The following is a 24,808-nucleotide window of genomic DNA, read 5'->3' as shown; positions in this document are numbered from 1 at the left end:
GTCAAGGCCAACGGGGTGCTCAGAGGCTGGCCTCCCTCATCAAAGTCTTTGCTTTGATGATTCAAGCCCGAAGAAGGTTCCGGCAAGGGGGCCCAGCTTGGGCCGCTGTTTGTTGTCTGCATCTTTGTTCCTCCCGAGCAGCGTGTCCAGAGAGCCGGGGTCAGGGTGGGGTGTGTGGGGGGGTGTCTGATGTAACCCTGAGGCACAGTCAGCAGTTCCAGGGACCCTGCAGTTCCAGTTCATGCAGCCCTGCCTGAGCTTCGCCAGAGGGGCGCCCCCTGGTGGCTGCTCGTGGAATGTCCCGGCTGGCGGTGGGAAAGGACGGGAGGGCCGTGATCCGAGCCCGGTGCAGTTTCTCAGCCCTGAGGACGCTCGGGGCCTGGCACACGGGGAGTGTGAGGCCAGGGAGACTGTGCAAAGGGCAGGAGAGAGGCCGCCAGCACCCTGAGGCCCCACGAGCACCCGCTGGGAGTAGCCCCCCCCCCCCCGAGCACGGAGCCAGGAGAAGCCCCTGAGCGTGGCTGCACCAGGCGTGGCCCCCAAACCAAAACGAAACAAAGAGCAGCCAAGCCTGTGGGGCCCCTGGAAGGGGCTTCTGCCCAGGAGAGCCTGGTGACAGTGACGGGAGCCCGTCCTGTCTCAGGGAGACCCCGGCCAGTGAAAGAAGCCACAGCCGTGCGGGGGCCCTGGGGCCAGAGTCCCCCTGTCCGAGAGGCGGGCTGGGATGCGAGCAGGGCGAGCAGAGGAGAGGCGGAGAGAGGGGAGCAAGGGCCTGCTATGGGAGCGGAATCTCCCAGAAGCCAATTCTACCTGCGACACGGGTGGGCTTTTCCCTTCCAGTACACAGAGAGACAGACAGACAGAGACAGAGAGAGACAGGGCAGAGAGAGACAGAGAGAGACAGAAACAGAGAGAGGGCAGAGAGACAGGGCAGAGAGAGAGAGAGAGAGAGGGAGACAGAGACAGAGAAGAGGCGGAGAGAGAGAAAGGGCAGAGAGAGACAGGGCAGGGAGAGAGAGGGAGACAGAGACAGAGACAGAGAAGAGGCGGAGAGAGAGAAAGGGCAGAGAGAGAGAGACAGAGAGAGAGAGGGAGACAGAGACAGAGAAGAGGCGGAGAGAAAGGGCAGAGAGAGAGAGAGGGAAGGGAGAGAGGGGAGGGAGTGAGCGGGGAGAGAGAGGAGAGAGGGGAAAGGGGACACAGAGAGGGGGAAACAGAAGAGAGAGAGAGGAGGGAGGGAGGGAGAGAGGGAGAGAGAGAGAGGGAAGAAGGAAGAGAGAAAAGGAGGGAGGGAGATGGAGGGAAAAAGGGAGGAAGAGAGAGGGAGAGGGAGAGGGAGGGGAGAGAGAGAAGAGGGAGTGGGGAGGAGGGAGGGAGGGAGGAAGGGAGGGAGGAAGAGAGAGAAGGAGGGAGGGGGAGAGGGAGAGGGAGAGAGGAGAGAGGGATCCCCGCCCCTTCCCTGCGCCACCAGCCCAATTGCTATCAATTACTCGGCCTCCTGCCTTTATTAATAACCGCGGTTTCTCCTTCCAACAATAGCCTCCCTGCCGTGGATTACCGAGGCTCTCTGACTTGTTTATTTAGGGCGCTCTGCATCTGGTCCACATCTCCTCCCAGGCGGCTCGGAGGCCGGGAAGCGAGAGGCCGCCTGCCCGCAGGCCCGCGAGAAGCCCAGGGGCCACCGACGGCCCCCAGGAAAGGCCAGGCTCAGGAGCCCGGAGAGTTCGAATCCCACCTCCGCTGCCTCTACTGAGGGACGGGCGGGGATTGGGGGAGGGGCCTCACTTCTTGGAGCCTCAGTTTCCCCCTTCTCTGCAGTGGGCTTTGCCCCCCCTGGAGGCGGAGCTCCGGCAGGGACTCCGTGAGGTTCTGCGGCCAGACGGGTGCGGGGAGGTCAGCGCTGACCACTCGGAGCTCACCGGCCATCTCTAATTTTGAGCAGCGCCAGCGGGTCAGAGGGGGAGAACGGAGGGGCCGCAGGGCAGGACGCAGCTGTTGACCCTTTGGGAAACGCAGCCCGTTTTAGAGGTCACGCCCCGTCCCGCTTCTGGGGGCCCTGCTCGCTGCACCCCTGCCCCACTGGGTGCCATGAAGCCCCACACATGGGAACAAATAGACCCCCGCCCTCGTGCCCAGCCCTGGAGGGGCCCTGCCCCAGGGCGCCTGTCCGTCTGCAGCCCGTCCCCGCAGTGCTGCCCGGACGGAGTGGCCAGCAAGCCCCATGGCCGCACAGCTGCCCAGAACCCCACAGGAAGTGTCCCCTGTGCCCTGGCAGCTGGACCTCCGGGGACTCCGGAACAGGCGTTCTAGAAAAAGAGTGCTCGGGAGCCACACCAAGGGGGCGCCATGCAAACCGGGTGCTTCCAGGCCGAGGCCCACCAGGGCTCACGCCAGAGAGGGCGGCCGGGCTGGGGGCCTCCTGAGCTCCCTGGACCCAGAGACTGGAGGGTCAGGGCGGACATGACTCCGGGGAGGGGTGCGGGGGGGGGGGCGGCACTGGGCGAAGAACCAGGCTCATTGCCCAGAGGTGGTTTTCCGCCCGGCTGCAAGACGCCCAGACGTCACCGCCCCGAGCCTCAGTTTCCCCATCTGCCAACAGGAGGCTTCTCTCCCAGGAAGCGGTTTTAAGGCCGGGGTGAGCCCTGGGGTGGGACACGCAAGGGAAGCTGAGCTGCGGGACAGATGCTTCGGGGACGCCTCAGCAGAGAGGTGACGGGGAACAGCAGGGACAAGCTGGTGTGGGGCCCACCCCAGGGCCACCAGGCTGGCGCCCAAGGGAAGTCCCTGAGTGCTGGGGGTCCTAGGGGGGGCCCCGGCCTGTGGCCAGCACTCGCTCTCCTGTAGGCAGCGAAGGCTCCGGGGGCTGGTCCCACCCGCCGACGAGCCGGTGACACGCAGTGTGACGGGAAGTGACAGCCAGGGGTGGGGGGGCCAGCTGGGCACAGGCCTGGCAGGGGCAAAAGCAGAACTCAGACCCCAGCACCACGAGGCCACGAGCACCACTGGGTGTGGGTGCGGCCCTGGGGGTCCCAAGCAAGCACAGTCAGGCCGGATGCTGGGCCTGTATGGAAGGAAGGAAGGAAGGAAGGAAGGAAGGAAGGAAGGAAGGAAGGAAGGAAGGAAGGAAGGAAGGAAGGAAGGAAGGAAGGAAGGAAGGAAGGAAGGGAGGAAGGGAGGGAGGAAGGGAGGAAGAGGGAGAGAGGGAGCATGGGGAGAGGGGAGGCCAGCTTTAAAGACAGACTCAGGCTGGAGGTGTGCGACAGGGGTCAGGCATGTGCCCGTCCAGGCTTGAGCCCCTCGGTGTCCGCACACGCCCGGAGCACCGCGTGAACGCCAGCCAGCGTGGGTGAGTAGTCTGGGACTGACCCCCAGGCCACCGAGCTGTGCCGGGCAGACCCCGACCGAAACAAAGGTAAGGAAAGACGGAGCACTACAGACTCCTGGCCCAGCACTGGGCTCTTCCTGCCCCGGGTCCTTGACCTTCTGTGACCTCGTTCACCTCTCTGAGCCCCAAATGACTCATCTGTCAAATGGGTACAACCTGCTGTGCCACACTCACCAGGGCTCAAGGCTCACTCCCGACTCTGTGCTCAGGGCTCACTCCCGGCTCCGTGCTCAGAGCTGGCTCCTGGCTCTGTGCTCAGGCTCACTCCCGGCTCTGTGCTCAGGGCTCACTCCCAGCTCTGTGCTCAGGCTCACTCCCGGCTCTGTGCTCAGGGCTCACTCCCGGCCCCGAGGACCCCTGAGGTGCCAGCTCCAAACATGGTGAACCACGAGCCAGGCAGGCACCTTCCCCACTGCCCGGCTCTCGGGCCCCTGTCCCCAGCCCTCTGGCTCTCACGGAGGGTGCAGGACTTGCCAGCCAGCACCACCCCACCCACCGGACCCCCGAGTGCACCCCAGGAGGCAAGTCCTCTCCCCTCCCCGAGGCCCAGGGCCCCCGACAGCCGCTGCCTCCCCGCCAGGCCACTTCTGGGCTCAGTTTTCCTTTTAATATAATTGTTTACATCCCAGCGCAGCCATTCCCGCTTAATGAATGAATTCAATATGCTCAGGAAATGCAGAATAAATCCTCGCCGTGGCCCAGAATAGGCCTGGCGGCACCAGCTGCCGGGCACGGGGCCAGGCCGCCGGCAGAGGCGGCTGCAGGACTCGGGCACAGAACACGCGTGGCAGGGCGTGGGGGAGCCTGGGGGGCACGGCCGCAGGGGCACGGGGGGCCTGGACGGACCAGGGGAAGCTCCAGGCCTCAGTTCCCTGCAGGTTTTCCACCTCTTTTCATCCAAAACCAGAGGGGGGTGTGGGGGGCGGGGGGTCTCTGGGACAGACACGCCAAGGACACGCCTGGCTCAGGTGAGAGAATCCTACCCTGGTCCTGAGATTTGAGGCACACAGACACACACACAGATACACAGACACACACAGACACACAGACACACACACAGATACACAGACACACAGACACACAGACAGATACACAGACACACACAGACACACAGACACACAGACAGATACACAGACAACAGACACACAGACACACACACAGACAACACAGACACACACAGACACACACTAGACACACACACAGACACACAGACACACACATAGACACAGACACACACAGATACACAGACACACACAGACACACACACAGACACACACAGACACACACATAGACACACAGACACACACAGACACACAGACACACACAGACACACACACAGACAGACACACAGACAACACAGACACACAGACACACACACAGACACACACAGACACACAGACACACACAGACACACACACAGACACACAGACAGACACACAGACAACACAGACACACAGACACACACAGACACACAGACACACACAGACACAGATGCACAGACACACAGACACACACATAGACACACAGAGAGACACACAGACAACACAGATACAAACAGACACAGACACACAGACACACAGACAGACACACAGACAACACAGACACACACAGACACACAGAGACACACAGACAACACAGACACATACACAGATACACACAGACACACAGACACAGACACAGACACACAGACACAGACACAGACACACACAGAAACACACACACACAAACACAGACACACACAAACACACAGACACACACACAGAAACACAGACACACACAGAGACACACACAGACACAGAAACACAGACACACACAGAGACACAAACACACAGACACACACAGCACACATACACAAACACACAGACACACAGCACACACACACAAACACAGACACACACAGCACACATAGAGACACAGACACAGACACACACAGACACACAGACACACAAACAAACAGACACACAAACAGACACACAGGTACACACAGGTACACACAGAGACACACACAGAGACACACGTCCCCCGCACCTCTTCTGTCTTAGGGTCTCGGGGTCGTGACCCCAGGCCCTAGAACCCTGCTAGGTAGGGCGACCCTCCAGGCTTTGGGGGTGGGGGGGCTCCCTTCTAGACGCGTCTCCTGACCTCACCCACTCACCCTCCCTCCCCCAACCGGACGGATATTTTCTGACACACAGTGAGGACAGGCCGGGCCCATGGCAGGGAGACCGCGGAGGGCCAAGGGAGGACGGGGACGGGAGAGGAGGAAGAGCAGGCGGGAGGACCCTTACGGGAAGGACACGGGAGTCTGCGCCTCAGCCCCCGCTCGCTGTGTGACCCTGAGCCGGGCCCTTGCCCTCTCTGGCCTTGGTCCCTTCCTGCACGGAGAGAGCCTGGACCCGCCACAGCGCGAGCGGCTCTCTGCAAGGAAACAGCCGGGCATGGCCGGGCACGCGGGCCATGATGCCTCCTCCTGCGGGGGTCTCCCGGGGAGCAGGTTAGGGGGCCGGGCCTGCCTCCACCCAGGCCCCCAGCCTACCCTGCCCCGCACAACTGGCTCTCTGGTCTCGTTCCCCTCCGCCCAGCACCTCGGGAAGGCCCTGACGCTGTGTCCGAGCAAAGGGCCGGGAGGAAGGTGGGTGAGCCTAGTGGTCACCTCAGACTCTGCACACGGGCGGGCAGGTGAGGCTCCCCGCTCGGTGGCTTCGGTCCAGAGGCGTTTGGTGGGGAGGGGGTACACGTATGCCTGCGTGTATGTGCGTGTGAGCGCGTCTGTGGGCACATGCGTGTGAACATGTGTGTGAACATGTGTGTGTGCGTGTGTGCGTGTGTGCGTGTACCGCCCCGAACAGCAGCGCCGGGGCTGGCGAGTGACCAGAGCTGCCCGGGCCCGTGGCAGAAGGCCCGCTCTCCCTCCACACCTCCTCAGACTGTCTCCATGTTCCCAGGGGCAGGCAGGCCGCGTGAGGCGCGGGTTCTCCGGAAACAACAGAAGTCACGAAACACTCGAGGGGCCACTGCCGGGGGACATCCCTCACCCGGGGTGTGTGTGTGGGGGGGGGGTCGCCTCCTCGCTCCCAGACCCAGTCCCCGGCTTCTGGAGGGGGGCTCGCACAGACCTGGGGCTGGGGGTGGGGCTGGCGTGACCACGGCGTCCCCCGCTTCTTGGGGTCTGCCCCGGGACACCTCCGCCAAGGCGGGCAGAGGCGGGGGGGGAGGTACCCAGCGGGCGGGCAGAGGTGGAGGGAGGTACCCACGGGCGGGCAGAGGCGGGGGGGAGGTACCCAGTGGGCGGGCAGAGATGGGGGGAGATACCCAGAGGGCAGGCAGAGGCGGGGGGGGGAGGTACCCAGAGGGCGGGCAGAGGCGGGGGGGGGGGGAGGTACCCAGAGGGCAGGCAGAGGCGGGGGGAGGTACCCAGTGTGCGGGCAGAGGCGGGGGGGGGAGGTACCCAGCGGGCGGGCAGAGGCGGGGGGAGGTACCCAGCGCGCGGAGGCCGCCTGCCCGTCCCGTTATAAGCTGGCCTGAGACGGGGTCGTCCACACGGGTCAGCGGCAGCGTCCGTGGGCAACAAGTCAATCCGAGCGGGCTCTGTGTGTCACGGCCGCTTCCGTGCAGTGACACGGGGCAGCGGGCAGAGTCGGGCTCCCCAGGGCGGGCGTCTATGCAGCCAGAGAGACTCCTGGGCTCCGGGCACGCAGGGGACAGGGCTTAGGGTAATGGCGCTGATGGGCAGAGCAGCGGGGGTCTCCCCCCCTCCCACGAGCCTGGGGAGTCGGCCCAGAAGCCCCGGAGACAGGCCGGAGGGTGAGCCCCATGTATAGAGGCATGGACTCCGGCCACCTCCTCCCTGGGGAGGGGCTGCTACTGCCCCCAGCTGGTCAGCCGTGGAAGTTCGGTGGGGTTGGGGGGACTGGTTTGGCGTCTGAGTTGGGGGGTGTCTCTGGGGGGTCCTGTGCTCAGTCCGGGGGGCACCCCAGCGGGGTGGAAGTACAGGACACCCCACTGGTGTCTGGGGGTTGGGGGCTGTCTGGTGAGAGGAGCCCCACCCTGCAATTCCCCCACCGCCCGGGAAGGGTCCCGAGTAAAGAGTCTTGGGGGCCATGGGAAAGCGGCCCCGGGCCACACAGAGCCTGGGGGGACAGAGAGCAGGATACATGGGGCGCAGGCAGCATCCGGAGGCCCCAGGGCCCTGACCCCAGGCACAGGCGAGCCCCGGTCCTGAGCTTCCGGGGAGACCCGGGACCCAGCTGAAAGGGCCGGAGCACAAGCCTGGTTGGTGTGTGCGCGAGGCCCCGGATTGCATCCGGCCACCATGTACTCCCTGGGCAGGGGCGAGCAGGGAGTGGCTGCAGGGGCCCCGGGTCCCCGAGCACTGCGGGAGAGGCCCAAAGCCCTTTTAGAATACAAATTAAACGTGCCCGCGTTCACCGTGTGCCCTGACGAAACGGGGTGAGCCTGTGTGACCGGGGGGGGGGGGGGGCGGGGGACGGCACCATATCAGCTCTCGGGTCCCCAAACTGTGCTTTTCATTTTAGTTTTTGGTTTGGGGGTGGGGGCTGGGGGGTGCATCCGGCTGTCTTCGGGGGTCACTCCTGGCCTGCACTAAGGAGTCGTTCCTGGTGGTGCTCAAAGGACCCTACGGGATGCCGAGGATCGAACCCAGGGCGGTGGGGGGGGGGGCCACAGGCAAGGCAAGCGCCCTCCTCGCTGTGCTATAGCTCCGGCCCCCTTCCCGAGACACAGAGGGGTCTGCAGGGGTGCGGGTGGGGGAGCCCAGACTCCCGCCCTGGCCCTGCTGGGTCCCGGGGCACGCCCCCCCGTTTCTGAGCACCCCCGAGCACTGACATGGGAGCTGGAGAAGGAGAAAAGCCAACGTAAAGGAAACGGTCACATCCTGAGCACCCTCCGTGGGTCCGCACAAGCCTGCAAATGGGCAGAACCACCCTGGGCCCCGTTTCGTAAATGCCCAGAGAGTTCAGTTCAGGAGGCCAGGCCGCTGGGCGGACCCTCATCGGGTGCCACCCCCCGCGGGAACCCAGCCCGGACGCCCTGCAGGGCAGAGCTGAGACTCTCCACCGCTGCAGTTCTTTGCTGTCACAGCTGGTCCTCAGACCCCTGGGTGATGTCCACGGGGGACGGACCCGGGTTTTAGAGAGAGTGTCCAGGCGCCCCAGAGAAGTTAGGGAAGCCCGGCGTGCCGCAAGAAACGCACGGTTTTAATGAAAAAGGGAGAAAAAAAAAACCCTGATTAATGGAAATGATTCTTAATATATTTCAAAATGATCTGTTATGACACAAAGCAAAGACATTTATATACGACTCTGCAATTCTTAATAGCTGATTTTAGAGCAACCTATTATGAAATCTCCCACAGCAGAATCTATAGTGAGTAAATCAGCGGGCAGCCTCCCAGCCTGAGTGACGGCGGCTCCTCTTAAAATAATTTACAAGGTGGGGGCGGGGGAGGCTGCAAGGAATTATTGCCATAATCATGTATTAATAAAATATTTATAAATGTGACTTTCTCCTTTCTCAGCAGAGCAGCCACAGGTATGCGTGAGGTCCCCGGGGCCCGGGTATCTCGGGGAGGGGGGGCGTCCCCGGGGCCCACCAGCATCTCTGCTGACAGGTCAGAGAGGCGGGGTGTCCCTGAGACTCTGCTTCGTCTGGGGGGCAGGGAGCGGTCAAGTGCGGCCACAGAAACGGCAAGGCAGGGCCCCCCACATCGACAGGGCCCCCCTCTTCCTGCACCCAAAGAACGCTCAGAGGGGCTGGAGCCATAGCACAGCGAGTAGGGCGTTTGCCTTGCACACGGCCGACCCGGGTTCGATTCCCAGCATCCCATTTGGTCCCCCGAGCACTGCCAGGGAGTAATTCCTGAGTGCAGAGCCAGGAGTGACCCCTGTGCATCGCCAGGTGTGACCCAAAAAGAAAAATTTTTTTAAAAAAAAGCATGCTCAGAGGGGAGGGGGGCGGAGCCCAGCTGGCTGAGAGGCAAAGAGGGCCCCCGGGGAGAGCCCCCTCCCACAAGCTGCCTTCTCCTGAGGGGATGCCCTGAGCCAGACCCCACAGGAGAACCCCGTCTAGTCCTGCCAGCCTGCAGACCCCCGGCAGAGGGCCCAGAGAACTTCTCCAGGGTGAAACAGCATCACATTAGCCGGCCCCTCCTCCTCCTCCCCCCCGCCCCCCTCCGCTCCTCCTCCTCCTCTCTGCCTCCTCTCCTCCTTCCCTTCCTCCACTCCCCTCCTCCTCCTCCTCTTCCCATCGCCTTCCCCTTTCTCCTTGTCTTCCTTTTCCTCCTCCTCTCCCTCCCCCTCCTCTTTCTCCTCCTCTTCCTCTTCCTCCTCCTCCTCCTCCACCGCCACCACCTCTTCTCTCCAGCTCCTTGTGAGGGTTAAAACCTTGGGACTCCAGGGGCTGGAGTGATAGCACAGCGGGGAGGGCATTTGCCTTGCACGCGGCCGACCCAGGTTCGATTCCCAGCATCCCATATTGTCCCCCGAGCACTGCCAGGAGTCATTCCTGAGTGTAGAGCCAAGGGGTAACCCTAGAACCAGGAGCAACCCCTGTGCATCGCCGGGTATGAACCCAAAAAGCAAAAAACAAAAACAAACAAACCAAAAAACCTCGGGACTCCAGACCCATCGGTTTGGGTCCCGATGCTGCCACTCCCAGCTGTGCAACCTTAGATGACGCACCTGACCTCTCTGTGCCCTCACTTTCCTTCCTCTGCCTCTTGGCCTTGCAGGGGGAAGGCGGGTTCACGAGGGAAGACTGAGCGGACATGTGAGCCTGTGTCTGGTACACGTGTGCTTGCTGCACTCCACCCTCCATGGCTGTAACTGCTGGGGGACGCAGAGCACTGTGACGGGCCCGGGGCTGTGGCCCCAGGGGCAGAGCACGTGCCCGGCCGGCGTGAGGCCCGAGGCCTGACCCATACCCACACCCCCTCTCCACACCCGAGTGCGCCCCTCCAGGAGCCCCACCCGCACCCCGTGGCCGGGAGCGAGCTCCGCAGGGCCCCCAAACAGGCGTCCGACTCCCACCCGCAGAAGCTGGGAACGCGGGCCTAGCTGGGGGCGGGGTCCTTGAGGGTCGCTGATGAAAGGCCTGGGCTGGGGGGCTGGGGGCTGGGGCCGGGGCCCTTGAGCAGAGAGAAGAGGAGGTGCAGGGAGGGGCAGAGCCGAGACAGGGCGATGAGCAGAGCCAACAAGCCAGGGGACGCCTGGGCACCACCAGCAGCAAGGACAGGCGGACGGACAGACAGACGGACAGGCAGAGAGACCTTCTGCTTCCCCTCGAGCCCGCCACGCCCCTGATCCTGGGACTCGGGCTTCTGCCACTAGGAGAGACAGAGACCCCCAGGCCAGGCCCACCCCCCGCTCCCCACCTGCCCCCCGACCGTCTGCAGCACCTGGCTAGAGCGGCTCTAGAAAACCAACGTGGCCCCCGAAACCAACACAGCACACCTTTGGGCGGGGTCGCAGGGACCCCAGACCACAAACCCTTATGGCCCTGCTCCAGACACTCAGCCAGAGACCCCCAAAGCCAGAGTAGGGTGTGGGGGCGGGGCCCCCCAAATTGACAACGCAGTGGCTATTCTCACCTGCAGGCTGGCTGCCAGGGCAGGGGGCAGCGGGCCTGGGGCCCACGTGCTCTCTGCGCCCCCTAGTGGACAGGCGGGCGCACAGGCGGGCAAGCGTAACTGGGGGTGAGAGTGTGGGTTTTGTTGGGGTTGCCAGTGGGTCTGTTCACTTAGGGTGGGGTCCCCTCACAGGCATGCCCTGGCAGTGCCCAGTGGCACTCGGGGGGACACTCACAGTGCCAGGGGTGGAGCCCAGGCTCACGTCCCACCACTTAGCTCTGTCCCCGGTCCTGGTGACCGCAGCTAGGGGGAGGCACACGCCAGGCTGGAGACGGGCCCGGCCTCTGTGACCCCCGTGGGCACATCTCAGTGGGGTGTCGGCTAACGCCGAGGCCGAGTGGTATCAGACTGCTGCAAAGACACGGGCCATCGGTGACGTTTGTTTTGGTTTGGTTTCGGGGCCACACCCGGCAGTGCTTAGGGCTGACTCCTGGCCCTGTGCTCAGGGATCACTCCTGGTGGGGCTCGGGGACTGAACTCGGGTCGGCCGTGCGCCAGGCAAGGGTTGGTTTTCGTGTCTTTGCCTCCCTCCTCCAGTCTAGCCTGCCCTCGCCCGTGACTGTGGAAACTTGGCCCAACTCACGCCTCTCTCAGCATAAACTTGTAGAAATTTCCCAGGGACAAACCCTGGTGGGCGAGGCAGGGGGAAGGCAGAGGGTAATGCCAGACAACTCAGCTAACCCAGAAGGTGTCCAGAAGCCCCGAGGGGAGGGACAGGCCAGCGGAGGCTGGGACAGGTCCAGAGGGGAACGGCCAGCATGCGGACCGCACACCGCGGCTATGCCTCACTGGGAATGTCTGGGCAGGGCCCAGCACAAAGCGAGGGGCCCGCACCCGCAGGCAGGCAGGAAGCGGACTGCCCTGGCATGCTCCAAGGCAGAAGACACGGGCCAGGGGAAGGCAGAGGCCCGGGACTCCGAGCCTAGGTGCCGAGCCGCTGCAGAGACAAGCCGTGGGCCCAAGGGCACCTCCGGGCAGGGCCCTGTGACCCTGTTTGGAAGGGAGGCCCACGGTCCCCACGGGGAGGCAGGGGCAGGTATCCACGAGAGGCACCCAGCCCTCGGAGGCCGGGTGGGGAATGTTGCCAGGGTTGGGGGGAGGGGAGGTGCCAGGCGGGGAGGGGAGAGGGGGTCAGGCCAAGAGCAGCCAGAGGACCAGCAGGGACAACAGTCAGGAGAGGGAGAGGATGCCGGGGGAGGAAGAGGAGGAAGAGGAAGAGGGGGAGGAGGAAGAGGAGGAGGAGGAGGAAGAGAAGGAAGAAGAGGAAGAGGAGGAGAAGGAGGAGGAAGAAGAAGAGGAGGAGAATGAGGAGGTGGAGGAAGAGGAAGAGGAGGGAGAGGAGGAAGAAGAGGAAGAGGAGGAGAAGGAGGAGGAAGAAGAGGAGGAGGAGAATGAGGAGGTGGAGGAAGAGGAAGAGGAGAAGGGAGAGGAGGAGGAGGAAGAAGAAGAGGAGGAGGAAGAAGAAGAGGAGGAGGAAGAAGAGAAAGAGGAGGAGAAGGAGAAGGAAGAGGAGGAGGAGGAGGAGGAAGAAGAGGAGGAGGAAGAAGAGGAGGAGGAGGAGGAAGAGGAGGAGGAGGAAGAGGAGGAAGAAAAGGAGGAAGAGGAGGAGGAGGAAAAGGAGGAAGAGGAGGAGGGGGAGGAGGAGGAAAAGGAGGAGGAGGAGGAGGAGGAGGAGGAGGAGGAGGAGGAGGAGGAAGAGGAGGAGGAGGAGGAGGAGGAGGAGGAGGAGGAGGAGGAGGAGGAGGAGGCCGCGGCCCTGGCAGCGGCGCTGGCAGCAGCACCCCCTGGTGGAAGCATCTCCAAATGCCAAGCTAGCGCCCTCTGCTGAGCTGGCCGCCTTCCCTCTGGGCAACTGCGCAATTGCTCGGGGGCACTCGGCACCCTCCCGGCTACCCGCAGCACAGAGAGGCCTCTGCGGACACGGACAGCCCCAGCAGACCGCACTGTCCACAAAGGCTTGCTGGGAACTCCAGCCCCCGGCCAGAGAGAGGACACAGGCTGGGGCACGTGTGTCTGACTCTGGCTCAACCCTGAGAGCCACAAGGGTCCCTCCAAGAAGGCCAGGGCGGGTCCCCGGAGACACCCAAGCACCGCCAGGCCAGCCCTGGCGGCCCCTGGCACCACGGAGCCCACGAAGCACCGGATCTTTGGACCCCTGTCCGGGCTTGGTGGCCAATGAGAATTGCTAGGAGTGACCCCCGTGTTTGAGAGGCCCCCGCCCAGGAAGGAAGGAAGGAAGGAAGGAAGGAAGGAAGGAAGGAAGGAAGGAAGGAAGGAAGGAAGGAAGGAAGGAAGGAAGGAAGGAAGGAAGGAAGGAAGGGAGGGAGGAAGGAAGGACGAACCACCCAGCCCCAGGCTCCCCGGGCTGGTTCCCTCGGGGCAGTCTCCGAGACGCGGAGGATGCAGCTGCCGGACACGCCGGTGGGGGACGTACCTTTGCAGGCGCCCGCCGCGCCCAGGTGGTAGATGGCTGCCAGCACCCGCCACAGGGCCCGCCGCTCGCTCTCTGAGATGCCCAGCGTTTCCATGGCAGCCTGGAGCCGGGCAAAGGCGGCTGCCGCCTTCTGCTTGTCTTCAGGCTGAGTGGAGGGAAGAGAAAGAGGCCATCAGGGGCAGGACAGGAACGGCAGACGCGGACTCTGGGCCCGGGCATGGGGGCTTCCAGCTCAGTTTATCTCACACACACACGTACATGCACAGGCGCGCACACACACACACACACACACACACACTCATGGACACACACGTACACACAAGCATACACATGCACACACACACGTGCACATGAACACACACACATACACGTGCACACAAACACACAGACACACATGCATTCCCCGCCATGAATCTGAGCACTATTGGCACACAGAGATCAGGCTGCTGAGGAGTGACCCCTGGCACCCCCTGGGTCCCCGGAGTCCTCCAGGAGTGACCCCTGAGCACAGAGCCGGGAGTCAGCCCTGAACGCAGCCAGGCGTGGCCCAACAAGCCAAAACCCAAACCATAACAGGCAGGTGAGTCCCGGCTCCGGAAGGCCGGGCAAGCCCCGTCCAGCCACCGGTCAGCGACTGAGGTCGGGAGGCCCTGGTCAGGGTGGCCGCCCCGCAAGGCCTGGACTCACAGCTGACACGGAGGAGGAGGAGGAGGAGGATGTCATCCGCAGGGGGCAGTGGGGAGGGGGAGGCGAGGAGCTGTGTGCGGGACAGGCCGCCAAGAGGCAGGACAAAGGTGTAAGGCCACGGCGACGGTATCAAGAGAGAACGGCCGGGGCCCGAGCAATCGTACAGCGGGGAGGGCGTTTGCCGTGCACGTGTGGCCGACCTGGGGCCGATCCCCGGCATCCCATACAGCCCCGTGAGCACCACCAGGAGTAATGCCTGAGTGCAGAGCCAGGAGAAAGCCCCGAGCACCACCAAACAGAAAGAAAGAAAGGAAGAAAGAAAGAAAGAAAGAAAGAAAGAAAGAAAGAAAGAAAGAAAGAAAGAAAGAAAGAAAGAAAGAAAGAAAGAAAGAAAGAAAGAAAGAAAGGAGGAAAGAAAGAAAGAAAGAAAGAAAGAAAGAAAGAAGGAAAGAAAGAAAGAAAGAAAGGAGGAAAGAAGAAAGAAAGAGAGAAAGAAAGAAAGAAAGAAAGAAAGAAAGAAAAAGAAAGAAAGAAAGAAAGAAAGAAAGGAGGAAAGAAAAAAGAAAGAAAGAAAGAAGAAAAAAAGAAAGAAAGAAAGAAGAAAAAAAGAAATAAAGAAGAAAGAAAGAAAGAAAGAAAGAAAGAAAGAAAGAAAGAAAGAAAGAAAGAAAGAAAGAAAGAGAGAGAGAGAAAGAAAGAAAGAGCGAAAGAAAAAGGAAGGAAGGAAGGAAGGAAGGAAGAAAGAAAGTGAAAAACTTTAAAATGAGAACGGCTGACCTCCCAAGGATGAGTCATAACTACCGTCTGCGGGTGGGGGTCCAAAAGGCCTGTCTGAAGAGGCAGAGTGGACCCGTCACATGTATGAAAGGCCCTGGCAGGGCAGGGCAGGGCAGGGTAGGGCAGGGCACCCACGCCCGGGGCCTCTCCGCAGAGCACAGGGGTCCCACACTGCCCACAGGAGAGGGCATTTGGGGGGTGAGGCCCTTAGAGAAGGAAGGGGGGGAGAGACGCAGGAGGCCAGCAGGTGCTGGGTCAGGACGGTCAAGGACACAGCCCCGAGGGGCGGACACGCTGCCCCCCCGCCCGGCCCGGCCCGGCAGACGCCTGCAGTCGGTGACCGACCCCAGCACAGCAGACACCGGCCATCGATCGCCCAGCCGCAGCCATCAGGGAGTCCGGGGGGGTTTCCCGACCTCGCCCTCGCCAGCAGCCTCCAGGGCCACCCACCCACCCACCCGCTGCCCCGGGGGCCAGAGCGACCCATCTGCCACCCTCCAGGAGACGCACGGGAAACCATCCAAGAGAAAATGACGGGCCCGAACGGCGACGATGAGTTCCTAGGGTGTTGCTTTTTTCCTGTTTTTTTTTTTCCTTTTTCAGATTTATGATTCCAATTATATTTGATTGAATATTAAAATGAGCCTAACTCCCGCGCACACGCCATCTGGCCACGGAGACTTAGCCGAGAAGCCTGTTGGGTTGAGAGGAAGTGAGCCGGGCAGAGAATTCTTTTTCGTCAATAATCCACCCGCAGATAATGAGGAATGGATCTGCACTGAGCCTGCCTGCCAGCAGCGCTGGGGGGGCAAGGGGGGGCACTGGGCCTGCCTGCCAGCAGTGCTGGGGGGGGCGATGGGGGGGCTTGTGCCAAGGGCCCTGGCTGCCCGCAGGCTCTTGAATTCTGTGCCACCCCCCCACGCCCAGAGAGGGCACTACAACTGCCCAAGGTCACACAGCACGGGAGTCAGCCAGCAGGAAGGACTCGAACTGGACTCCTGAATCTCAGTCCAGACTCCAGCCCAGCCCGGCCGCTGCGGCCATCACTAGCCGGGAAATAAACAGGAAAATGGGGAAGGGTCCCCTGATGCCAAGAGAGATGGCGTCAGAGCAGGGGGGAACACGGAGAGGTTTTTTGTTTTTTTGTTTTTTTTTTCATGGTGGAAACATTTCAATGAATAGCAAGAGCATGTTCGGCGGACCCCTCGTCTGCCGGGGCCACCCCAGGGCCACGGGAGCCCTAGCAACCAGGAGCTCGGCTTAGCAACCGCCGCTGCCCGGCCGGGGCCGAGGAGGGGCAGCGAGGCCTGCCCACCCTGCTCGCTGTTATTTATGAGATTTCAAAGTAGCAGAGAAAGGACAGCGAAAGGACAGCGGTGGCACATTCATTACGGCTCCCGCCGCCAGCCCTGAGCAGCTGACTCCAAATTACAGGTGGACTCCATCATCCGTCACTTAGCGCCTGCGGAGGGGAGGAGGAGGAGGGAAAGTTCAGGGGGTGGGGGGTGGGGGGTGGTGGGAGGGCTCATGTGCCGCATCCTCTCCTCCCCCCCTTCCTTCCTCCCCAGTCTCTGTGGCAACACGAGAAGCAGAGGGACAAACAGACGCGTTTGGGGTCTGAACCGATTAGGCTCGGGAAGATGGGGACGGTTCCGTGCGCGGCCGCAGCCTACGGAGCCGGCGAAAGCCTCCCCAGTGTCAGCCGTGAAGGGAGAGAGCAGCCGAGTCACGGCCCGGGTGTCTGTCCACAGGAGAGAGAGAGAGACAGAGACAGAGACACAGAGAGACAGAGACAGAAAGAGACAGAGAGAGAGACAGAGAGAGACAGAGACAGAGACAGAGACAGACAGACAGAGACAGAGAGAGACAGAGACAGAGACAGACAGACAGACAGACAGAGACAGAGAGAGACAGAGAGAGACAGAGACAGAGAGAGACAGAGACAGAGACAGAGACAGAGACAGACAGACAGACAGACAGAGACAGAGAGAGACAGAGAGAGACAGAGACAGAGAGAGACAGAGACAGAGACAGAGAGAAGGGAAGGCGGACAGGGCTCAGGGTGGAACAGACACGGGTCCTGGAGCCGCGTGCAGCCACCTGCGTGGACACACAGGCCCAAGGACTCGAGAGGCTGAATGGGTGGGGATGGACCAATAACGAGCTCTGTGTGTGTGTGTGTGTGTGTGTGTGTGTGTGTGTGTGTGTGTGTCCGTTCAGATGAAGTTCAAGTTCAGGCCAAATGACCCTCCACTGGAGCCAGGGGTGCAACGGGGAGGAGAAAGGGGGCAGCCACCCAATGGGGCAGGGCTTCAGGGGTGCCTCGGTCTGAATGAGGGTTTAGAACCATCTGGGGGGGGGGGTTGCCGGGGTAGGGCGGGGGCCCTGGACCAGGGTGGAGAGGGCCTGGAGCTACGGTGACGGGCAAGCTGTGGTCACCTATGTCTGAAAAGGGTCAGCCTGGAGCTGTAGCGGTGAGCCGAGCTTAGGTCATGACACACGGGGAAACCATGACCACACAGAGACAAGGAAGGGGCCACCGCTTGGGCCCACCCCTCCTAATGCTTCCCCACCCCCCCTCGCCCCCTCAGCCATAATCTGTGGGTCAAAGGGCTGCGACTGGGCTGGCGCGAAGGCACACAGCAGGGAAGGTGTTTGCCTTGCACGCAGCTGACCCGGGTTCGATCCCTGGCATCCCATAGGGTTCCCCTGAGCGCAGCCAGGAGTATTTCCTGCGTGCAGTCGAGAGTAAACTCTAAGCATTGCCTGGTGTGACCCCAAAAGGCCAAAAAAAAGGGGGGGCCTGCCATCTTTTCTCTGACACCTCGCCCCCTGCTGTTAGGGTTCTGAGGGCCATCGAGGCAGACTAGCGTGAACAGGGACGCATTTCTGCAAAGTGCAGGTTCAACTTGTTTGAGAACCTTTGACCACACGGTTGTGTTCCCATTTTCCATTCTCCGTGCTCTGTTAGAGGTCCCCGCATTCTGGCCAACCCCGGGGGTGAGAGATCGTTCCCATGCTAGGCACCCCAGTCCTTCGGCGAGAGTGGGGTGCTGAGAACGGTTTGGGCTGAACTGTCTCAACCGCTCCCCGTGCTGCGGGTGTGCCCATGTACTTCCTGGCGACCCACGAGGAGGAACAGAGCGGCTCGCGGGCGAAACACAGAGAGGAAACGTTCTCCTGTCTTTCTCTGGTCAGGCTACTTCACTCAGGAGCCTTGAGAGATCGGGCTCAAATCCCTTACGGGCCGCGTGCTCTGCAGACACGGTCTCCTCCCCTGGGGCTCGAGTCTTCACAGGGGACTTGGTGCTCATCAAAGCACAGCGGGGCCGCGTGATCCCGTATGGACTCACTCTGGGGTCACATCTGAGAAATCTCTGCCCCGTCGAAGGGCCGGAAAACTCTCTCCCCACTCTGCCAAAAATGTATAGGGGGCGCTGGAGCGATAGCACAGTGGGGAGGGCATTTCCCTTGCACGCGGCCAACCCAGGTTCAAATCCCAGCATCCCATATGGTCCCCTGAGCACTGCCAGGGGTAATTCCTGAGTGCAGAGCCAGGAGTAACCCCTGTGCAGAGCCAGGTGTGACCCCCCAAAAAAAGCAAAATAAAAATGTATAGGGGCTGGAGTAATAACAGCAATAGCACAGCGGGGAGGGCGTTCGCCTTGCATGCGGCCGACCCAGGTTCGATTCCCAGCATTCCATACGGTCCTCTGAGCACTGCCAGGGGTAATTCCTGAGTGCAGAGCCAGGAGTAACCCCTGTGCATCACTGGGTGTGACCCAAAAAGCAAAAATAAAAATGTATCGGGTTTTTCTTGTTGCCAGACATTGAACCCAGCACCCATGGGTATGAAGTGTGTTCTGACTCTGAACCACATCCCTAGCCCCTAGGAATGTTACGGCCCCAAGTTTTACACTTAGATCTATGATCCATTTGGGGGAGGGAGGGGCTGAAGGACAGGGACAGGGTGTGTGGGCCATACCCAGTGGCACCCAGGGATCACTCCCGGCTCTGTGCTCAGGGAATCACTTCTGGCAGTGCTCAGGGACCACAAGGCAAGTGCCTTAATTAACCCCCGTACTATCTCTCTAGCCCATTTTACGTGAGTTTTTCTATTTGGTGTGTTTGTGAATGGAAAGCAATTTGCATGAGAATATCCAATTACTTCCACACCTTCTGTTTCCCCCGCACATATGTGTTTAGAAAAAAGGCTTAAATATAGACATACTACTCCCTCTTCTACTCAGAGAACTCCTACTCAGCCTTCAAAGCCCAGGTAAAATGGCCCCTTGACTAAGAAGCCTTCCCTGACAGATCAAAGAGGTTTGTCAGGCGTTCTCTGGTGCCCTCAGCCTTCCCTGTAGCCTGTGGCACAGTCTTATCCCACTCGATGGCATTCGGTCCCACCTCTCCCGGGGGAGTGAAAATCTGGGACTCCGCTCTCCTAGCACGGGTCAGCAGGGTAAGGCGTGGTGCCGAGAGCCACGCTTAAAGTGTTGCCCACAGAATGACACAGTAAACACACGAGCAAAGAGTTTGCTTGTGTCTGCACACCGCACCTGATGAGTCTCATTCCCCGCCTCCCCGCGGCGCGTGCACAAGACACAGCCTCAGCCTCGTGTTCTCCCGAGAAGGCACAGCCGCTCGGGCAGGGAGGTTCGCCCTCACGGCCTGGCACAGAGAACCTGTCCGGCCTCACCCTGCAGGCTCCGCTCTCTCCCCTCCCCCAACAAGCGCAGAGAAGGTGCCCCCAACGTCCGGCCAGCCCGGCCAATGACCTGGCACCATGGCAAAGGGGCTGCCACCCACGAGGGGCCCTCCCTTGCACACACACACACACACACACACACACACACACACACACACACACACACACACACACCCCGGGCCCCCCTCCCTACCTTTGGCCACGTGCCCATGCCGAAGGAGCTGCTGGCCGCCAGCTGGTGCAGGTTCAGCTCCGTCCTGCAAGCCGAGAAAGGGAGGGTCTGGGTGGGCTGCCCCCTGAATGTTCCTCACTCAAGGCCCTCCCGGGGAGCTGGGGCAGGGGAGACCCTTCAGGAGGGCACAGACACACCAGGAGCATGCTCATGCTGGGGTCCTGCCCTGCTGTGTGCTGCAGCTGTCACCCAGAGGCTGAGGCTGGGGTGGGGTTAAGGGGAGCAGTCAGCATCTGTGGGCGGAGCCAGAGTCTCTAGGGGCGGAGTCAGCTCTTCAGGGGCGGAGTCAGAATCTCTAGGGGTGGAGTCAGAGTCTCTAGGGACGGAGTCAGGGCCTCGGGGCGGAGTCAGGCCTCGAGGGCGGAGTCGGAGTCTCTAGGGGCGGAGTCAGGTCATCATGGGAGGAGTCATATCTCTAGGGGCAGAGTCAGGTCGTCAGGGGAGGAGTCATATCTCTAGGGGTGGAGTCAGGCCCTTAGGGGCGGAGTCAGAGTCTCTAGGGGCAGTCAGGTCGTCAGGGGAGGAGTCATATCTCTAGGGGTGGAGTCAGGCCCTTAGGGGCGGAGTCAGAGTCTCTAGGGGCGGAGTTGGGTCATCAGGACTGGAGTCAGATCTCTAGGGGCGGAGTCAGGTCGTCAGGGGAGGAGTCATATCTCTAGGGGTGGAGTCAGACCCTTAGGGGCGGAGTCAGAGTCTCTAGGGGCGGAGTTGGGTCATCAGGGCTGGAGTCAGATCTCTAAGGGCAGAGTCAGGTCGTCAGGGGAGGAGTCATATCTCTAGGGGCGGAGTCAGGCCCTTAGGGGCGGAGTCAGAGTCTCTAGGGGCGGAGTTGGGTCATCAGGGCTGGAGTCAGATCTCTAGGGGCGGAGTCAGATTTCTAGGGGCGGAGTCAGGCCCTTAGGGGCGGAGTCAGATTTCTAGGGGCGGAGTCAGGCCCTTAGGGGCGGAGTCAGTGTCTCTAGGGGCGGAGTCAGGGCTTTGTCACACAGTGGGCAAGCAAGGACAAAGCCAGCAAAGACTCCTCGTGCTCAGCCCCTAACTCCAGGAAGTCGCCACCTCCTGGCCTCCACTCCTGACTCCCGAGTTCACTTCCCAGCTTCCAAGGTGTCCCAGAAGCCTCCTGACTGCTGAGTTCCCCTGCTCTAAATCGAGTCACTTCCTCTCTTGCCCAAGGGATCTGCTGTCCTGTGGCCTCCGAGTCCGGGGTGGGTGGAGCCTGCTCCTCAGCTGGGGACACGGGGGACACGGGGGACACGGCGGGGTAGACCCCAAATAACTGCCCCTTGAAGAGGGAAAGCCCCGCTGTGTCCTCACCCCCTCTCACTCGAACCTGGACTGGACTGCATCTCCCACGAGGCCACTGAGAAGGACGCCTGGGTCGGGAGGGGCACCGCTGATAGGCACCTCCTCCAGGAAGCCCTCAGGGGCCCACCTGGCTTCCCCGCAAGTTGCTCACCCCAGGGTCCCTTCACCCTGAGGTGCCTCCCCTGGGCAACACCCTGTGGGCATCCAAGACTCCCCCCGAGCCTCAGAACTGCTAGAAGACTCGAGATCTCTCTCCCTTGCGCCCCCCCACCTGACTGAGGGCTGTGAAGCCACGTGGGTGGGTGTTCCTTGAGACAGGCTCCGCCCCTCCCCACCGCAGCATTCATAAAGAGAATTCCAGAAGGCGGCCAAGGTCAGTGAGCACCAGAGGGAGAAGCCGAGGCTCCGAGTGGACGGACGTGGCCAGTGGGCAGGAGCAAGTGGCGGCCGGGACTCTAAGCACCGGCGTCCACGGCCTCTCGGCGCTGGGCCTGGGGAAACTTCATGACCCCTCTGCTCACCTGAGGTCCAGATCCAGGCCCGCGAGCATCTGCGAGAAGACCTGGAAGTTTCCTTCCCCTTCAGGCTGCCGGGCCACACGGCTCTGCTCCAGGAGCATCGTCTGCGAGGACAAAGCCCGGGTCATCGCCAGCACTTGGGGAGGGGGGTGGCGGGCAGAGGGAGGGCACCTGGGCAGTATTCGGGGCGCCACACCTTGCACCCCCCTCCTGAGTCAGCACCCCCGGGGCACTCAGCACTCAGCAGTCCCCGTCCCCGCAGCTCCCGGCCCACAGCTGCTCTGTCCACACTCCGTGGGACCGTGCAGAGCCGGGGAGTGGCTCAGGGGCTGGATGGCGGGGGGGGGGGGGTGCGTGCGGGTGGGGGCCCCGAGTTTCCTCTCTGGCACCACAGAACCCCTCCAAGTCCCATCAGGTTTGGCCCTCGAGGGCCCCAGGCACTGCTAGGGTGTCCCCGAGGGGTCCCAGACCCACCATCACTCTCTGGCCTGCATGGCCGGAGGGCCCCTGAGCACCCCCTGAGCACCCGTCGCCCCCACATAAAGGCAGCGGTGGCGGGATGGACCCCTCCCCGCCCGCAGCCCGCTCCTGCTCAGCTGAGCCTTGGGGGTGCTGGACTGCAGGCTGGGGGGCAGCAGAGGCGGGATGCCAGGGGGCGCCGGGCAGGGTCCGAGGCGTGCCCGCGGGGCCCTGAGGGAGATGAGCTTCTGTGGGTCTCCGTGGGAGGCGCTGACACCCGAGGACAGCCCCTGGCCCCGGGGCCCGGCCTCACCTGCACCTGGGCAGCCGTGACCCGGCCTGTGGCGCTGAAGTCCAGGGACATCACCATGGTGAAGCGGGTGGCGCTGGGGCTGTGGCTGGTGGTCACGGAGCCAAAGGCCCGGAGGATGGTGAAGGCGGCTCGGAGCTTCTCCACTGCGCAGGGGGTTGGGGGACGGGTCAGGCGGGCGGCATCCCTCAGAGGGGGTGGCCGTGCCCACGGCGAGCACAGGCCGGGCATGCAGGCGCCCGGGAGCAGCGGCACCCATCCCCCACCCCACCCCCCAGCCCGGGGGGCGCGCTACCTGACACGCGGCCGTCCACGCTGCCCGCCAGCCCCAGCAGGTGCTCCAGGACCTGCTCGCAGCAGGCCGTCTTCCCGGCCCCGCTCCGGCCCAGCGCCACGACGCTCTGGTCCTTCCGCTGGCTCAGCAGGGCCCAGTAGGCCCCCTGGGCCAGGGAGCTGAGGTGGGCGGGCAGCCCATCCCAGCGGCCCCGGGGCACCTGCAGGGAGAGCTCAGGCACCAGCCGTCCCACCCGAGGCCGTGCCCGGCCCCCGACTCAGCCCCCAGCCCAGGTCCCAGCCCTGCCGCCCCTCCGACCCTGCCTCTTCAGAGTGTGACTGCAAAGAGCCCGACTGGGGAGTGGGGGGGGGCGGGGCAGGTTTCCGGGCGCAGATCCCTGTCCGCTCCGGCTGGCCGTGAGTGCCCGAGGGCTCAGCCACGACCCGCCCAGAATGCTGCGGGGCATTTGTCTGGGAGGCGGCGAGATAGAGAGGCAGAGCCGGCCCGTGGTGTCGGCCACGGGAGCAGGACAGAGCTGACCAGTGATGGTGGCCATGGAAATAGGACAGAGCTGACCAGTGGTGGTGGTCATGGAATCAGGACAGAGATGACCAGCGATGTCAGCAATGGAAGCAGGACAGAGCTGGCCAGTGATGGTGGCCATGGAGGCAGGACAGAGCTGACCAGTGATGTTGGCTATGGAGGCAGGACAGAGCTGACGAGTGATGGTGGCCATGGAGGCAGGACAGAGCTGGCCAGTGATGGTGGCCGTGGAGGCAGGACAGAGCTGACCAGTGGTGGTGGCCATGGAAATAGGACAGAGCTGGCCAGTGATGGTGGCCATGGAAACAGGACAGAGATGACCAGCGATGTTGGCTATAGAGGCAGGACAGAGCTGACCAGTGGTGGTGGCCATGGAGGCAGGACAGAGCTGACCAGTGGTGGTGGCCATGGAAATTGGACAGAGCTGGCCAGTGATGGTGGCCATGGAGGCAGGACAGAGATGACCAGTGGTGGTGGCCATGGAAACGAGGTAGGGCTGACCAGTGGTGGTGGCCATGGAAACGAGGTAGCGCTGACCAGTGACGGTGGTAGAAGTGGCTGGTGAAGTCGCCGTGGACGCAGCACAGAGGTGACTAGTGGTGTTGCCATGGAAGCAGCAGAGAGCTGACGAGTGACGGTGGCCATGGAAACACGGTGGGCAGGACGAGGCGCTGGGGGTGGGTATGCCGAGCACTGCTGGTGGCGTCTCAGGGAGCCCTGAGGTCCCTACACCCTGTGTCCACTCACTTGCTCCTTCAACAGAGAACTCTGGCTCCCGGCTGCCTCCCAGACACGAGCCCGGGCCCTCGGCCCCCAGCACTGCGCTGACAGAGGGGGCCCTTGCCAACACCTCCCCCCCGGGGCTGGCCAAAGGGGGGGCGTCCAAAGGGGCGTCCGTGTCCCCAGCTCTGGTGAGGATGAGGAGGGAATAATGGGTTTCTCAGGCCAGCGGCGGGCAGACAGGCACACGACAGCCTACAGGTGGGAGCAAGGGAGGGAGCACCTGCGGGAGGAGGGAGACTCGGGGCACCCCCGATGCCGTCCACCGACGGGCCAGGAAGGAGCCCCGAGGCCTGACCACGGGTGTGGCAGCCGGGGGGGGGGGTGGACAGCAGCTCTCTGGGTCCTGGTGACTGGTGAGGGGACCCCAGCCCCTGGTGAAAGCCACAGCAGGCCCGCTCACCGCGAGACAGAGCTGCCACCTCGTGGCCATCAGAGGCACCGGCCGTGACTCTGTGCTGCCACCTGGTGCCCATCAGAGGAACCAGCCGTGACCCGGTCACCGACAAGACCAGGATCACGGCTGGTTCCGCTCAGCTCGGCCACCTCCGTGGCTTTCCACCAGGGGGCGCTCACACCCTGCCGCTGGCCCACCCAGGGAGCCCTAAGAAAAAGACAGCAAGGAGACTTGGGGTTTCACAGGGGGTCTGTGCTTGCCCAGGGCTCCTGGGGGCCTGCAAGGCGATGCGCAGCCCTGTCGGGGCTCAGAGGCAGGTGTATGGGGGTTCCCGCTGTGCTCGCTCTCACT

The 24,808-nt window shown here is 62.5% G+C and overlaps 1 protein-coding gene across 1 annotated transcript in view; it reads right to left on the bottom strand.

Annotated features, from left to right (window-relative positions):
- MYO18B (myosin XVIIIB) overlaps positions 1-24,808 on the bottom strand; it is a 234,299-nt gene that overhangs the window by 197,520 nt on the left and 11,971 nt on the right. The window contains exons 8-12 of the mRNA XM_055147110.1: positions 22,759-22,957; positions 22,467-22,609; positions 21,698-21,798; positions 19,833-19,896; positions 13,465-13,609 (exon numbers count right to left, since the gene is read on the bottom strand). Coding sequence (XP_055003085.1) covers positions 13,465-13,609; positions 19,833-19,896; positions 21,698-21,798; positions 22,467-22,609; positions 22,759-22,957 — 652 coding nt within the window. The remainder of the gene's footprint in view (positions 1-13,464; positions 13,610-19,832; positions 19,897-21,697; positions 21,799-22,466; positions 22,610-22,758; positions 22,958-24,808) is intronic.

This window comes from Sorex araneus, chromosome 9 (genome assembly GCF_027595985.1).
Source record: "Sorex araneus isolate mSorAra2 chromosome 9, mSorAra2.pri, whole genome shotgun sequence".
Classification (NCBI taxonomy): domain Eukaryota; kingdom Metazoa; phylum Chordata; class Mammalia; order Eulipotyphla; family Soricidae; genus Sorex; species Sorex araneus.
The sequence above is the reverse complement of the archived record's forward strand: the minus strand, read 5'-3'. Positions and strand labels throughout refer to the sequence as shown.